The following is a 17,217-nucleotide window of genomic DNA, read 5'->3' on the forward strand; positions in this document are numbered from 1 at the left end:
AGGCCACCTGACTCTGGTCAGTCTGCCTCAGGAAAAGGGCCGCTCGCCTCCGTCAAGAACCCCAGGGATGTCAGGCCCCCCGCCGCTCTGCCTTTTTGAGATTTGTAGCCATGTCTGAGCAGGCCTCAGAGGGGAGCCTGACTCGGGAGCCCCCCACCCCTGCAGCCTGTGGGCTTCAGGACAGGAGGTGGGGGGATAGGGGCTAGGGGAGAAAGGGGAGTTGCACGCATCTCCAGACCCCTCAGCTCCCCTCCAGGTGGCCAGACTCCTCTCGGTCAAGAAGACCTGCCCCGTGTCTCCAGCCACCATGCTCTCTCCCCATCCTGTCGGATTTGTTGTGTTAGCCTCCGGCATAGGAGCCAGGCAGGGTGGAGATGACGGCACTCACAGCTACAATCAGTGCCTTTGCTTACAGAGGTTCTGATGGCAGCCGGGGTGGCCCACAGCTGCCACCTGCATTGCATCTGTGATGGGTTCTGAGTTCCAGGAATGGATGCACCCAGAGGCTTTGGGCTGCCTGTGTGGCGGGGCCTGTGTCCCCCTGGTGCTGACCACGTGCTGCTTTGTGTGCAGGGGGAGCCTGGAGACCCGGGGCTGCCTGGCGAGGTGGGCATGCGGGTAAGTGTCCCTTGGAGCTGTGGGCAGATCTTGCTGAAAGACCACCTGAGATGTAGGGGAGATGCCTGCCTATCCTTATGACAACCGCATGCATGTGTGTGTGTGTGTGTGTCCGCACATACGTGATTTTCCTAAATTCTTACAAAAAATGAGTCATACCATACTCTGCCTTGAATTTTTTTCATTTAACAAAAGATCAGAGGTATCTTTTCACACCAGTAGATACCACCCATTATCTTAATCTATGCTTTTATTCCATCATGTGGATGCATCGTAATTTGTGTAACCTTTCTTCTGTTGATGCACGAATGCATGTGTATGAGTGTGTGCGTATGTTCCTCCTTACGTACTACATTTTTATTTCGGTAGGATAGATTACAGAAGTTGGGATATCTCTAGATGAGAAAAAGCACATTATAATTTTAATAGATATTGCCAAATTAGTTGCTTAAAAGCTATAACAATTCATGGTCCGGCCGACAAAGGAGCCTGTGGGCTCTGCAGATTTCTGTAGGACTTTGTCGGGACTCGTCCAGGCTGTCCTGGCCACAGGGCAAAGTGTGCACGCTGAGCTGCAGGGAGCCGCCCTGTGATCAGAAGCTCTGCACGTATCCTGGCTAGATCGTGGGACAAGAGACACAGGGCATGGGATCTGGGAACTGTTGCACTGGCCTTGTTATACCTCGGAGCCACCACGCTGCTAGCCGTCCCTGGAAGTTGAGTGGATCGGGCGTGAGCCCTGGCCCCAGCAGGCAGGGGTGGCCTGAGCGCTGAACAGGAGGGCATGGAGGCGGGGGTCCCTCGGTGAGATGCCCTGCGAGCAGCTGGTGGCAGGTGGCGTGGGGCAGAGGACCTCGTCCCCAGACAGTGCGGGCGGGTGTCGCCTCCGTTCCTGCCTCTTCTTTCCGTTCCTAATCTCTCTGGGAACACGTCTCTGCAGGGACCGCAAGGACCCCCTGGACTTCCCGGACCTCCTGGCCACGTTGGAGCTCCTGTAAGTAAGGGCGCTGGTCTGGCAGGGGTTCTGTCCCCTTCTCCAGGGACGGGGACCCAAGCTCTCTGACAGGGCCCCCTCCTGCATCTGTACACAGAGGACCCGTTGCCTTGCACGTGCCAATGGCAATGAAGTGTTTTCTTTCTTCTTAGACCAGAAATGCTTGGACGTTGTGGTACCTAAGAATCTCCTGGGGGACAAGTTCAGATGCACATCCCCGGGCCCCCATTCCCAGATGGTGAAGCAGTGGGTTTGGGTGGAGCCCAAGAGTATGCATATTTACCCGCATCTGACGTTTCTGACACTTGACCTCAGGAAGCCATTTTACCAGGCCGTCTAGCTCACTGCTCGGAAGGGAGTGGTGCCTTTATTCATCCCCAGCCTCTGAAACAGTGCCAGACACATGATGTATGCAATGACCGTGTACCCCATGAATAAAGTGATGGACAGATAGATATGGTACATGAGGAACAAAGTGGCTACTTGGGTGTCATCCTATACTTGGTTCTCATTAAGAAGGATTGGAGCCGAGTTATAGGTCATTTTCAAATGAGGCAGCCTGCACTGCCTCGGGGCATTCAAGGCCTTTGATCTCTGTGTGTGTGGCCAAATATTTGGATGGAATTAAAACAGCCTGCACGTCCAGCTCCCTCCCCAGGCCCAGGTGGCCCACACACCGTCTGCCCTCTGGGACAGCTTCCTATGGCTTGGCCCAGTCCCTCCTCTCCGGGCACCAGAGATGTCCGTATTGTTCCCGGAATCAACAAGTAGGTGTGGGCCACCCTGCTTTCTCTAATGTCTTCTGCACACAATGTCAGGAAAGGCGAGGGGAGAGAGGCGGCCACACGGGAGTTCTCAGAATAACACGAGCATGTCAGCCTCTCCGGCAGGGCCGTGCACCGAGCTCTTGTGCACCCCTGGCCTGCAAGCTCTGCCCGGGGAGAGGCCGGGCTTCCGTCAGCTCACGGCCCAGCGGCTCGCTGCCGCTCCGCCTGCACCTCTCGGAGCGGTAGACACACGCCCGTTCAGCCCTCTGCACTTCGGCGTGGGGCAGCAATTTCCACGAGATTCTCATGCCGAGCAGTGATTGATCCAGTCACTCACTGAATCATTTCTCTTAACAAGTGTTCGTGAATATCAGGTGTCAGGCGCTGGCCTTCTGGGGCCCCGCATTCCGCCTGGGGGAGGCAGAAGGTGTGTCATGGGGCCGAGCGCTGTGAGGAGTGACGTGAGGATAGAGGGTAGAGAGCAGCCATGGGCCGGGTGGGGGCAGTGGTCATGTTTGAGATCCTGTGGCTGTAGAAGCCGGCGTGGAGCCTGCTCGGAGGGGGCAGAGCTCACAGCTCCTGAGAATGGTGGAGGTTGCAGGACAGGTCGGGACCCTCTCCCAGGGGGAGGTGGACGAATATGGCTCAAAGGAGCCCAGAGTCTCAGGGTCACTGCTGGCGGCTGGTCCTGGATTTCATGCTGCTGATGGAGGTGCAGGCTCTGGGTAGCAGTGGACACCAGCTTGGAAGGCACATCCCTCCCTTGGCTGGAGAAGTTAAGGGACCAGGGTGTGTTCCAGTCTATAACCAGGTGGCCCTGGGTAATCTAGGCCCAGAGGCCAGGCCCCAGAGCTCACCTGTCACCTTGCCAGGGGTCTAGCTTGGCAATCCGGTTCCCAGGGAGGAAAGAGGCTGCTGGGCGCAGTGAGCCTGCCTGGGGTGGGGAGGCCTGTCCGTGGCTTCAGACTTCGGGGACAGAGAAGCTGGGCTGCGACATGGTTACTAACCTGCCCCTCTCCCCCAGGGCCTCCAAGGAGAACGAGGGGACAGGGGAGCCCGAGGAGAAAAGGTATTTGCCATCGGCTTCAGTCATTATTGCAGCTTTCTATAGGAAAGAGGAAGAGGGCGCCTGGGACCGTGCTCTGTGCGTGCGTGTGTGTGTGTGTGTGTGTGTGTGTGTGTGTGTGTGTGCGTGTGTGCGCACACGCATGGCTGTGTGCCTGTGTATCTGCTCCACCAGCTGAGGTCCAGGAGAGGATGCCGGGCCCGTGCCCCTGCCGGCCTCCGTCTCTCAGGCAGCAGCATCGTGGTGTGGGGCCACCCTGACGCGGGCTCCTGCGGCCAGCCTGCCTGCGTCCGATTCCGGGGTGGGCTCTGCAAGCAGAGCGGCCTTTGGAGAGCGGTTTAACCTCTGGGTCTCAGATTTCCTCAGTGTCAGGAGAGAGAGCCGTGTCTGTCACATATGGCTGCTACGGGGATTAGATAAGTCAATGTTTGTGAAACCCTTAGGACAGAGCCAGGCAGCAAGCGCCATGTGTTCAGAGGGTGAGAACAGAGAGGAGGGTCAGAAACAGGGACAGAGTGATGGAGAGATGGAGACAGATGGAGAGAGAGAGGGAGATGGAAGACAGCGAGGTGGAGGGAGAGGCAGGGCCTGGGCTCCGCTAGCTCGGCTTTGGCTGCTCCCTGACTCTGGCGCTAACTTTCTGGGTGACTGAGCACAGCTGGTCCCTTCTCTGCACCTCCACTTTCCCATCTGTCAAACGAGGAGCCTAGACTGCATGATCCTCCAGGCTCCTCTCCAGTTTTCTTTCTGATGGGTCCTTAAAACAGTTTATTTTCTCACAAACCTCTCTGATTTCTAACATCAGCAAGAAGGAAGTTTCCATCTCCCCTCGAGACAGACCCATCCAGCTGCCTGGCCTCGCCCGGCATGGAGCTGGAGCTGGGCGGGAGACAGCCGCCACCCATCCGTCACTGAGGCCACTGCCCGACACTCGCATGACAGGGCGTTCTCTCTAAGGCGGGCGGCAGCCCTTGCTCTGGGCATTTTCCGGAAGGTGCCTTTGCAGGCACAGCAAGGCGTGGAGGCTCTAGGCACTAGGACTTCCTCGTGATGGGGGCAGCGAGGCCCGAATGGGCTGTCCAGGGACTCCTGAACTTGGGACTGTGGGCCCGTTGTAAGGTAGATCAAGTTAGTCGCAGAGAATAGTCCCCTCACTAAGGAGGCACAGGTGGACGCATGGCCCTGCTCTGTCTGGAGAACCATGCTCCTGGGACAGCTCTGGGTGGATGTGACAGTCACGCATTCCCCAGGGGTCTCGCCCTGGTTTGGGAATAGGGCAGCCCAGGGCACAGCAGCCCTTGTAACACAGCAGGAGCGCCGGCTTTGGAACTAGAACAATGAGATTCTCACCGTGGCGCTGCCTGTTCTCGCTCTGGGACCTTATACCGGCTCCCTGCCTCTCGGACCCTGCGTCCTTGTGTAGCATTTAGATGTAATATGAGCCGTCTCAGGAAGTGGCTCTGAGGGTCCATTCGCTGTGAAAGCGAATAGAGGACGGGGCACCTGGTAGGCACTCCCTAACCGTGACCATCGGAGAGACCGGGACCCATCCGTCCCACCCGCACCGGCCCCCAACCCTGCTTTCGGATGAGCCGCCAGTGAGGCCGGCGCCCTCAGTCCTCGTGGCTCTAGGAGGGTGGCAGAGTTGCCCACCAGGTCCGGGGGCGTGAGTGCTGGCTGGACACCGTCTGTGTGCCGGCGCACGGAGGCACAGTCATGCCTTCATCTGGTAAACCCTTCGGAGCCAGCGCCAGTGGAGGAAACAGTCCACGCGCCTCTCCGTGACATAAGCATGCCAACACCCAGAGTTTTGGATTGTCACCAACCGCAGCCCAGAGGACGGCTCGGCGTTTCTGCTGTGAGTGGGGCGCACGCTCCCTCTGCTGTCAGAGACTCAGAACCGCAGCCAGTGGACTTGGCTGGGGGGATTGGGACCGGCGCTCCGGGGCTTCCTCCTCAGGGGCTTCCTCCTCCGGGCTGTGTGACCCAGGGCGAGACACTAATCTCTGAGACTCGATGTCCTTAACTGAAACCTGGGCCATCTGTCACAGGATTGGTGTGAATTTTAAACGAGACAGTGCCTGTCTCTGCACCAGGTGCCAGAGGATGCTCCAGACAAGGACCAGTGTCCTTTAATTTGCACCTGCAGGCGGCCCTCTAAGGGAAGGGACGCGGGAGTCAGAAGAGACCCTCGTTCCTGTAATGCAGCTGCCTTTTCTTTTCTTTTCGTCCTTCGTTATTTCGACCCAGAGAGGAATCCGAATCCCACAGAGGTCTAGACTCTCCTGGCCATGACGGAGCCGGGATCAGGACTCGGGCGTCCTGCTCCTAGCTCACTGCTCACGTGTCTCGTCGCTCTGTCCCCCAGCTCACACCCCGGCCCTCTCCGTGGCATTCCTCTCTTGCTGGCCCCTTTCAGCTGATTTATTTTTCTCTCCTTTCCCTCGTCCCGCATCATCACTCTCGTTTTGTTTAACTAGCTTTTGATGTGTACCCTGCACGTGCCCGGCTTTGTCCCAGGGAGTCCTCGTGTGTTAGCTCGCTTAATCCTCCCAGCAGCTCCGTAAGGTAAATGTCATCCCCGCCCATAGGCGGGAAACTGAGCCATAGAGGTGCTGAGTGTTTGGTCCAGGGTCACACAGCTCGAGAGTGGAGGGAGCAGGGTTTGAGTCTGCGCCGGGAGGCTGACCACTGTTTCCTGCCCCTGTCCACCCCTGAGAGCTCCGCTGCCACCCAGTCTGTGCCAGAAACCAGGCCGGTGGCCAGCTGTCCAGTCTCTGTCCCCCGTCGTGGTTGTGTGGTCAGTGCAGCGGTCACAAACCCCAGCAAAACTGAGCAGCAAGCCTTCAGGCGGGACACGCGCCGTCTAGTTTGACCTCTGACTCAGTTATTCCCTGTGGCTCCCACCCCGCCCGGTGTCCCAGCTGGGCCTCCGAAGGCATTTCCGTTAGACTCTCTGCTGTACAGACTGTCGTCTTTTGCCTTCTGCCTGTGCTGTCCCTCAGCCTCTCTCGCTCCCTCATCCACCCTCCTGCTCATTTGCTCCCTCTCGTCACCCCGCTAATGAAAAGCCGCACCCGTCAGCACTCCAGCTGCATCCCCCTGGCCCTGCTCACCATGTGCTGCCCAGCGAGGCAGATCGCTGACGCCACATCCCGCCAGGCCCTCCCTGTGCGCCCGGCGGCTGTGCTGAGTTGCAGCTGGGAAGAACCTTTGCTCGGTCTCCACTGCTTTTGCTTTTGAAGTGCAAGCGCGAGGAAGTAGGGCACGAGGCAGAGCCCTCCACTTCCAGGTCAGACTCGCGAAATGACGAGCTGCGAACCCGCTCGATTCGTTCCCCTTTGCTGAGCCCTGTGGGAGTGCCGCATCCCGGGTGACGTCCAGGAGGCTGGCCTGCTGCAAGGAGAAGAGCTCTGGACGAGAAGTCAGGAGGCCTTGACTTCAGTCCTGGCTCCGTCACGGAATCGGGTGGCAGAGCGAGAGCGCGGCAGCTGTCCTCCGTTCCCCCCGAGGCTCGTGTAACGAGGACACTTTTTGCAAAAGCATTCTATGCAGTAGTGCTGGACGACAAATGTACGCCATTGTTCGAGGGTGTGTAGATCATTGCGGGAGGACAGAGCGTGTATGTGAGTCAGTTTGCATAGGTGTAAGATGGAGGGAACTACGAACCAAGCTGCAGGATGGAGAGAGTGCTGGAACATCCCCCAAGTTCAAAGCCCTGGAGGTGGGGAGAGGGGGGCCTGGGGCAGCTGTCGGTGGTAACTGGGGCTGTGCACTTAGGCAGCTGACTTGGCAGCTCCTCCCCGATTTCTGCTTGAACGGCCAGTGGAAGCGTCAGTTCTTACCCCGAGACCGAGACCAAGGACCTTCCTCAGGTAGCCAGCGATCCCCGAAGGCGTGGGAGCATCCACACCCAGAACACCTGCCGAAGCCTCCCAGCTGTCGGGAAATGCCACCTTAGTCTGCGGCCACCAGAGGTGGGCTGCAGTGCATGGAATCGACATCCACAGGCAGGTGGCCCAAGCCTGGCATAGCAAAAACGAGCAGAAAACCGGGAATCCTCCATCGTTCAAAGACAGACAACATCCTAACACACCAACTTAAAAAAATACCAGGCAGAAATAACACTCAATAAAGTCATAGAGAAATAGAAGCAAAATTCAAAATACACTTAAACTGTAGGTTGGGATTGTGTGTGCGTGTGCGCGTGCGTGTGCGCCTGCGTGTGTGTGCGTGCGTGTGCGCGTGGGTGCGTGTGCGTGCATGTGCGTGCACAACTGTCCTATACCCAAAGGTGCCTGGTGGAGAGTGGGGCTGAGCATGGTCAGACACCGAGGGCCTTTGCCTGCCTTTGCCTTTTTATGACATCGACCACGGGCTTGTCCATCTGTTACTTATTTCTTCATTTCCTTCTCTTGCCAGGGGGAGCGAGGCCTGGATGGATTCCCTGGGAAGCGCGGGGAGACTGGAGAGCAGGTAGGCGGAGTCCATGCAGGAGAACTGATTATTGTCGGAGGAGGCGGACATCTGGGGCCTGGCACAAAGCTCTAACGGGCCTGGGGGCCTCCACTTCGTCCTGCTCAGCTGGAGGCTCCAGCCCCAGTTTACGGTCTCACGTGGGCTCTTCCGGCACCAGCGGGGAGGGGTCCCAGGGAACACAGCCCGCTCTGTCTGTTCTAACTTGGTGATAGGACGTGTGACCATGAGAGTCAAGGCCATGGTCAGTGCGCACAGGTTCAAAGTGATGTCTTCATTGCAGTCGCGGCCACGAGTAAAAGACTGCCCCCAACCCACATGCCCCTCAGTGAGGACCAGGGTGGAGAGATCCTGGGGATGACATGGAGCTCCCAACGTGGCTTCCCTAACACACGCCGTTAAGTGGAAATAAAGGACAGAGCGGGATGGCGTGGGAAAATGCGTCAGTGGTTTGTGTAGACGTCGTTATCTTTGGAAGGATAAGCAGGAAACTGACAACTTGCTTTCTTGGTTTGCTCCAGGGGACACCTGGCCCTCCCGGCCCGGCAGGACTGCAGGGAGAGAAGGTGAGCCCGGCCCTTAGGTGGAAGGTGGCCCCGGACTCTGGGCAGGCAGGTGTGCGAGCTGCCCACCTGAACAAATCAGGACCCCCAGGGGCCGGAGTGGGCGGGGGCAGTTCTGGGAACCAAGTGTGCACAGAGGTGGTGAGTTGGGCAGCAGGTTCACAGCTAACACGTGATTTCTGGTATTTGCACTTTTCTCTACTTTCAGGAATAAAAATCCATCTAATAAACAAAACTCTATTGTATTATATCCAGCCATATTAAAATATTGCGATATGTAAATTGCTTTTCGGACTCAGGCAGGCTGGGAGTGAGCGCCAAACATAACCTTTCAGACTTTTTTCCTTTTTCTCCTTTTCTCTTCTCTCCTCTGCAACATTAAAAAAATTGCTTTTTACCAGAATAATAGTTCTGAAAATGTACTACATCTTTCGTGAACAAAATAGTGTTTTTTGTCATACTCGTCCTCTATTTTAGAAGCGACGAGGCTTAACTCAGTCAACGTGCTGCTTAGAATCTCTGCATCTCAGCTGAATAAACTGCGGGTCGTAATTCTTGGCAAATCGCGAGGTCTATAAAAGTGAGCGGGCATCCAGTAATCTTCGTAAGCGTTCAGGCAGCGGGCACGTAGCAGGTGTGACATGTCCCGGATTGCGGAGAGAAGGGACACGAGGTGCCGCCTGCATTCGAGGCTGAGAGAAGGGCTGTCTCCCAGATTCTTGGTCAGTCCCCTAGAGACACCAGACACGGGTTTGGGAGTAGCCGGGAGAGGCCAGCGAGAGCAGGAGGAGTCCAGCTGAGTCAAGGTGGCTGTGGCCCGAGGCACGTCACATCTGCTCAGCGTCACACTGCAGAGCCCAGGCGAAGGTCACAGGCCAACGCAGACCAGCTCCCAGCGTGTTCCAAAAATAAAGGAAGAGGCAAAGGCTGTTCTGACTCCTTAGAAACAGACAAGGCATATGGTACAGATAAATAAACAGGACCACGGGCTGAAAACCCCTCTGCCGAGGGCTGGCGGTGGAGATGTCCACGTCTTCCACGCTCTCAGGCTGCAGTTCTGGCTGAGTTAATTGTTCTCTCTCTAAGTATTTTTAGGGTTGAGATTTACATTGTTACATGATCCTGGCGTCAGGATTCTAATATGTTCTAGCAGTTGCCCGATGGAATGCTAAATCTTAAAATAAGTAGTTTATTTCATGTTGCTAAGAGGGAAGGATCATTGAGGTTTGGATCTGGTGATGACTCTTTCCTGCTACTGCCTGTGAGCACGTGCGTGCCTCTGTGTGTGTGTGTGTGTGTGTGTGTGTGTGTGTGTGAGAGAGAGAGAGAGAGAGAGAGAGAGAGAGAGAGAGAGAGAGATTATAAATTCTAGACTTCCATCTATTTCTAGATTTTTGGGGGCTCCTACTGTTTGGGAAAGAGTTGAGTTATGGCTTATGATGAATGCAGCAGAAGCAGGGAGACAAGGGCAAGGGTCATGGTATTACTTGGGGTGCTCATTGGAGTGGTCAAGAACCAGTGATCTCAGGCGACGGGATGCCTGTCAGCTCATTCTGTCATTCTGGGAGAACACCGTTGAGGCATCTCAGCTGTTGCACCATTTGAGAATGTCATTGGAACCGTGGAGCTGATCCCTTTAAACACCCTCACTTTACAGACGTGAGAACAGGGGCCTCGAAAAGTGGGCTGTCTCTGTCAGTTAAAGTGCATTAACAAGTATCATCGACTGAGATTTTAGAAAAACGCCTGATGCTATGTAAAGAAAGGTGGTTTTTCCGAGTCTTGGGCAGCGGTGGGGACAGTGAGTTTTGACTGTCGTTTAGTTCGGTGTCAGAGAAAACACCCTGTCCACGTACTAGAACCTCAGGTGAAGTAAAGGACAACAGACATTGCCTGGGTCACCCATTCTCACTCCTTAGCCTTGGCGTTTAGTAGACGCTTTTGTGTTTATTCAGTGATCCGCTCATTCTTTGCCAGGTAGTCAGTACTGGTCTGTGAATGCCTCCCATGCTTCTCAAGCTGGCCCCAGGGAAAATGAGAACTTATGTCCTCAAGCCGTATGTGGGGACACTGGTACGGGTAATGTCCTTGTTTTAGCTCTAGGTCAATGGAATACTAGCAGTGAAGATCTTTCTGTTGCCCCCGTTGGCAAACATGCCCTGTGTAGAACCAAGATGTCGCTCACAGCCTGAGAGATTTGGCATAGCCAGTCGCCCTTGCCCAGGTGACCTGGAGGTGGTGGAGAGGGGGACGCAAACAAGGCTTGTCTATCGCGTCTTGTCGAAAATGGATGGGTCCACCACAGAGTTTGTGTTCATTGCTTGTTTGATGCACGTTTATTGGACGCTGACCCTGTGGACTTGGTGGAAGGGCCACACCGCCACACGGTGTCCTCGCCATTCTTGGTGCCTCTGGCACAGTGCCCGGTACAGCCAGGCGCACGCTGAAGAGTGGACCAAGGGCCGTTCTCGAGCACAGAAATGGTCGTGACAGCCCCACCAGATCTAGGCTCTGGACTGGATGTGCTCAGAGGGCAGGACCAGTCTCCTCCCGTCTTGATGGCGAGATGAGAACTAGACACAAAATTCGAGACTGTCGCAAGAAGGGAGTAAGGCCAGGCACGATGCCAGCACTTGTGGCTGAGCGCAGAAAAGGAGGTGGTCCTGTGGGCCGGTGTGAAGAAGCGAGAGCCTCCGAGGGTGGGGAACGGTGGAAGAATGTGGCGAAACGCACACTCTGTTGAAATGCTTGTCATCTCTACGCAGGGTGACGTGGGGCCTGCAGGACCACCTGGGGTACCGGGCTCCGTGGTAAGTGGCACAGCTCCAGCAGTTGGAACCAGAGACTCACAGGCTGATACAGTTGGGGAGTTAAAAGAGTTCTTGTCTCTAAGAATAAGGCAGAACCTTCTGACAAAACAAGTTGGATACAAAGCTTTCAACAATGAAAATGGGAAAAATCAGAGAAAAGTCAGAAGTTGCAGGCATGCCATGTGAATGCCCTTAATGGAGCCGAGAGAGGTTGATTATTGAGAAAATGCGACCATCTTTGCTGACACGTGGTTTGTCCCGCAGGTGCAGAGGGAGGGCCTGAAGGGCGAGCAGGTGAGAGGGACGCGGGCCTCCGCGCTGCGGGGTGGGAAGTGGTAACAGAGTTGAAGACCATGGCCATGGCTCGAGGCTGCTTGTCGAGCTCAGATGGAGCCTTTCAGAGATGGGCCAAGGAGTGCAGATGCCCACTTGTACCTCTAGGCCCTGTTGGGAGCTTGGACAGTGAACGCTGAGTCAGCAAAGGGCCATGGGAGGCGGCCCCGGTGGCGACCCGATTACATGGAAGGGGAGTCGTGGCTAACGCATGTTTGGCTTGTGTTACCAGGGAGCTCCGGGACCACGAGGTCACCAGGGCCCACCTGGGCCTCCGGGAGCTCCGGTAAGTCCCCCCGCCCCAGCCCGTCTGCTCTGAGCACCTCTAGGTCTGGGAGATAATAGTCCTTCCTGTCACTGAGCACTGCGTTATTTCAGAAGCTCGTCCCATCACCCTGGCGATAGGCCGTGATGTCAGTACATCTTGCACAGGAGGAAACTGAGCTTTGGAGAGTGAAATTACCGGCCATAAGCCATGAAGTTCAACTCCAAGTGTGGAACTGGAGTTGGAGCCCCAGCAGCCTGCCTTCAGACCCCTCTGTCCCAGACAGACCGGGATTAGGGTTTCTGGTGCCCAGCCTGGTTCAGTTTCCTTTCAGATGAAATGGAATCAGAATATTAGACACTTCGCTGCCAGCTGAATCACATCCAGTGCTCATCGGCTTTCCCCACATTTCTGATTGATACAACTTTGCAGGGGCTTGGAACTCTCCAGCCTTTGGTTTCTGCCTCTATTCAGAATTAATGATGTGTGAATAACCATTTGGGAGGAGGCCATTCAGAGAGACTCTGTGATCACTTTGTGATGTGACTTCAGATGTTAAGGATAATTAATAAGAACACAGTAAGTGCCATGGGTCGATGATTTTACTGTGCTCTTCCTGGCAACATGGTGCTGCCTCTTTCAAGTTATGGTGTCGTAGTGAAGGAAGTCATACAATTCTTATTTCGAAGCGTCCCTAAGTCAGATTTATATGATGCCATCAAGACCCACTCCTCATTAGGATAAGTGTGAATGGTTTCGCTGGGGTAAAACTGGAGGAAACTTAGAAGATGTTTCATTCCAGTATAATCAGAGCAATGTCATATCAAAGAGTTTGGGTTAGAAAAGCTACCTTCTGTCTCTGTAACCTTAGATGTCTTGCTTAACCTCCTGAGGCTCAGTTTCCAGAGTTTTCCACCATTGTTCTAACTTGTTAGATTGAAGGTAATAATGCAGTAATAGAGTATACTCTCGATTTTAGCATGGATGCATGGATGCATGTACGCATCCATGCATGTATGCATCCATGCATGTATGCTTATATAGTTGATTATAATTGGCCAATACTGAATTTCTCTGGTATATTTTATATGCAGATATATGCACGTTAAGTCTACAGGGGTGACCGTGTCATTTTCTTCGTTTACCAACGAAGATATTGGTGCAGAGGTATCAAGTGGCCTGCATAGAGTCACGTAGCTAGTAAGAAGCAACGCTGAGCTTTGAGCCCAGATCTGGCCAGCCTCTGCTCCTTCCAGGCCTGAGCGTGCAGTACAGCGATACCCGCCCTGGGATGTGCTTCATGGCTCCCACTAAGGAATAAGAAGCGGTAACGCTTAGCCCAGCTTAATCATAAGGCAGCCTTCCCGACCTCTCACCCTGAGACCTGGGATGAAATGATGGGTAGTCCTCCTCATAAATGCAGATTGTGTTATGATAAATGGGGGAGGGGGAGAAAGAAGAAGACTGGAACTTTTTGGCCACCTAAGTTTTATATAAAGCGAAATATCAAAGCTGGCGACGATACAGGAACAAAACCATGGACTGACGACCACGGTTTAACGAAGGAGATGTGGAAAAATAATTAATCTTCAGATGGTTAGTGAAGATTTTCTGTACGTGGCATGCCCACAGCTTATAGCTGAGGGCAGCGAGAAGGTCCCCAACCCACAGGACATTCAAACACCAGAATGCCGCCACCCAACTGCCTGGTGGAGCTGTCCAGGGTTCTGAAGCGGTCCTTCAGGCTGGATGCTCTTGCTCGAATGGGATTTGGTGCGATACCTGCTGCTGCTGAAACTCCCTTGGAAGTATTTAAGCCCCACAGCCTACCCGAACCCCTGTCAGAGGGCGACGGGCGGTGATGAGAGGCCAGGGCTTCCAGATCCGTAAGGCCAGGGCCAGGACCTCTGTCGTCTCTAGACCAAAGAGTATATCACGTGGCGGGAGCTTGCTGCTTGCTGCTTACAGGGGAGTGGCCCCACGGTAGGTATTCAGAGGGACGTCAGAGTGGGACCCGGCTGCAGTGTGATCTCATAAGGAGCAATCTGGCCGTGAAGGGCACCTGGAATTAGGAGCCTGATGTCTGGTTCAACACCCCAGTTCTCCCGCCCAGTAGCCTTGTGTCTTTGATAACATTTCTTAATCTCTCTGATCCTCTTTTGCTCCCCTGCTTATTTGAGAACCATCATCACCATCACCATTGTCGCCATCATCATCATCACCACCGCCACCACCACCACTGTCATTATCATCTTCATTGTCACTGTCATCACCATCGTCACCGTCATTGTCACCATCACGAATTCCTACATAAACGTGCTGTGAGGCTTCAATGAGCTGATGGATGAAGCAGTACTCTGTGAATCCTTATTAACCCAGCACCAATATCAACTGCCATATCTGTCTTATTTGAATCCCTAGCAGCACCTAGCCCAGGGCCTTCCACAGAACAGTTTCTCCCTAAATATTCACTGGGTTGAATCAAATTGTGAAGCCAGCTTCAGTGACTTCTGTCGAGAGTGGAAAATTTTGAGCTTGTGTTCAGCAATCCCAGCGGAAGGGAAGTGTCTCCCATTCTCTAACTGGAAACAGTGTGCAGCCTTCCACATCTGCACGACGGGGCTGTCTGGGAGGCATGCCTCTCCCATCCTTTCCCCAACATGAGCAGGCTTGGGTAGTTTTATCGAGGTCTTTATTGAGCGTAATAAAGAAGGACCAGTTGGCCAGAGCAAGTGCAAGGCGTTTCTTGAGGCTTAAAGAAAACTCATTTCTGTGAGGACCTCCCTTACTATGTGCCCTGAGCCCAACCTAGTGACCCTTGCGAGGAAAGGAGATTTAAACCTTTAGTGCGGATTATCTACTTGTGTGTCCATCTACGTGATGTTATTAAGAGGAAAGATCTTGGATCCAAATAGAGTCGCTTATTAGTTATGCAAAATTTGGCAGTAGCAGCTCTTTGTACGATGATAATGTTTATTGAAATTAGGACACTGGAGTGCAGAGAGGGAGCTTCTAGCCAAAATTCACCTGGAAAATTGATGATAGAATCACAGCCAGAGCTGAGGCTTTCATTTGCCCACTCGCTTCAGGTGTCAGCATCTGGGTGTCAGTCAGGGCGCTATCAGGAGGTCTGGGTGCCGTGGCAGGGCTTTCGTATCCATTCTTCATGTGGTCCTCACAGGCACTCAGTGGGTAGGTATAACGTGTTATCCTCACTTCGGAGATGAGCCAGCTGAAGTTCAAGGACGCCAAAGGACTTGTCTGAGGTCTTGCAGCAGATACATGGTTGGGGGTTTAGGGGCAAGATTTGAATTAGGTCAGTATGACCTCTTCCTGTGCCAGTCAGTGTTCATTGCTTAATTGAAACTGATCGTTTTTAGATAATTTTATTTTTTTGTCCACACTGTCATATTTTGCATGTTGCTGTTGACCGGGAGTCAGATAACTCCGGCCGGTTTTGCTGAAACAGCAAGATAATGGGGGAAAGAGCACTGGGCTTAGACCTAAGATGCTTGGGTCCCGGACGCTGCTTTTGTGCACACTTTATCCAAAGCGTGAATGCAAGGCGTCGGTCCTTCTCCTAGTCTTTAAAGTGTGAACGACGTTGCCTACGTCTTGGTTGTTAAACACACTTGATGCGATCAGATGGGTGCGCGTGGTTTAAAGTTTTAGAGATTTGTGACCTTCCAGTTTCCCCGCTGGGGCGGGCGGGATTTTCCTATCCAGCAGAGTGAGAGGACAAAGTGTAGCCTGCGGTGTTGAACCCTGTGCTTACCGTTGTCTGTTCTTCCTTCCTCCTCCTCCTCAAGGGTCCGATGGGTCCAGAGGGCGAGGGCGGACCTCCCGGCTTGCAAGGTCTCCGGGTAAGTGAACCGTCTTCCCTGCTACACGCCCCATTCACCCACACCAGCCCCGTTTTAGCAGCCCAGACAGAGGAGCCGATGCCAGCCTCGTGAGGTTAGATTTGGTTCATCAAACATGGCCGAGGACCTCCCGCGTCTGCAGCCTCGAGCTGGGGACGTGGGGACAAGTGTGTTGTCTGCCGTGAGCCATGTACACAGAACTCACTCCCCCTGGCAGAAGGGAGCCCAGTGCTGAGGGGACACAGACACTCAGCACCTGACCCAACCTGGTGGCAGTGGGGGCTTCTTGAAGGCGGTGATGTTTGAGCCGAATCTTAAGGAAAGAATAAGAAAAGAACAGTGGTGAGAGGACGGAGACCTGTCAGACGCAGGTAGCTCCTTCGGCCTAAACAGCTGCGGTCACGGAGCATCAGGACGTCTCACGCACTCCATTCAGCTTCATGTGACTTACCACCCGCCTCCGTATCCAGAGCGCATGTACCTGGTGGGTTTTAGTTCACCAGGAAGCACAGCTGTTGATACAGAACCATGTGTTGTGAGGGGTGTTACGGCTTAAGGTCATGTGGTTCAAGGGTCATGTGATAGAGGCGTGTAGAGGCACACCTGGGTTAGGTGCCCGCCTCAGTGTCCCACAGCAGACTGAGACTGACCCTTGGCTCTGTGTCCCCAGTTCTCAGCTGGGCGCCTAGCACAGAGCAGAGCCTCAGCTTCACCTTCGCTGACCTCTAGCCTTTCTGCCTGTAGCACCTTTTGCTAGTTCACGTAGAGGACTGCTTAGGGCACAGCCGAGTGACCGTGGGTTAGGCAGCCTCTGGAGATAGTGAGCTCACTGCCCCTGCGGGCTTTGGTTCAGAGGCCAGGTGACTACAGACAGACGAATGGAAGTGGGGGTCCTGGCATCTGACAGGCTGCCCCGGTCCCTTTTGTGGCCTCTCTTAGCCTGGAGGTTCTGTAGCTCAGTGACGTGGGTGGTGTCATGGATTTGCTGTGGATTTACGCTGCCTGCGGATTGGACCCACTCTCTGAGCACGCTTTGTATCCTCGGTTCTGATATCGGGCGACCTGCTTTTATTACTCAGCCATACTCCAGCCTGTCCTTACCCACCAGTGGACCTCCTTCCTTGGTTTTCAAACCCCCCTGCATCCTGTAACCATCTTGAACCCTCCAGATTGTAGAAGGAACTGATTGGGAAGGCTAGCTGAGACGAGGGAGCTGTCGTGGAGGAGGGTTGGTGGGAGAGTAGGAAGTCCCACCTCCCTGTCGGCGAGATGGGTCACAGCAGGTCGCCTTCTCCAGCGCGAGGATCCTGGCTTGGAGCCAGGTGCACCTGGGTGGGGAGCTGAGTCCACCTGTCAGCAGCCGTGTGACCCTTCCAGTCACCTGGCCTTTCTCTGAGCTGTCGACTTTGTCACGGTGGGAAGGCATCTCCACCAGCTGAGCTGCTGTGGGGGAAAGTACCCA

General features: G+C 54.4%; 1 protein-coding gene across 1 annotated transcript in view; it reads left to right on the forward strand.

Moving 5' to 3' along the window:
* COL22A1 (collagen type XXII alpha 1 chain) overlaps positions 1-17,217 on the forward strand; it is a 191,307-nt gene that overhangs the window by 68,103 nt on the left and 105,987 nt on the right. The window contains exons 15-21 of the mRNA XM_011373400.1: positions 3,404-3,448; positions 7,868-7,921; positions 8,443-8,487; positions 11,250-11,294; positions 11,559-11,588; positions 11,860-11,913; positions 15,702-15,755. Coding sequence (XP_011371702.1) covers positions 3,404-3,448; positions 7,868-7,921; positions 8,443-8,487; positions 11,250-11,294; positions 11,559-11,588; positions 11,860-11,913; positions 15,702-15,755 — 327 coding nt within the window. The remainder of the gene's footprint in view (positions 1-3,403; positions 3,449-7,867; positions 7,922-8,442; positions 8,488-11,249; positions 11,295-11,558; positions 11,589-11,859; positions 11,914-15,701; positions 15,756-17,217) is intronic.

The sequence above is a fragment of the Pteropus vampyrus genome, unplaced genomic scaffold (genome assembly GCF_000151845.1).
Source record: "Pteropus vampyrus isolate Shadow unplaced genomic scaffold, Pvam_2.0 Scaffold224, whole genome shotgun sequence".
Classification (NCBI taxonomy): Eukaryota; Metazoa; Chordata; class Mammalia; order Chiroptera; family Pteropodidae; genus Pteropus; species Pteropus vampyrus.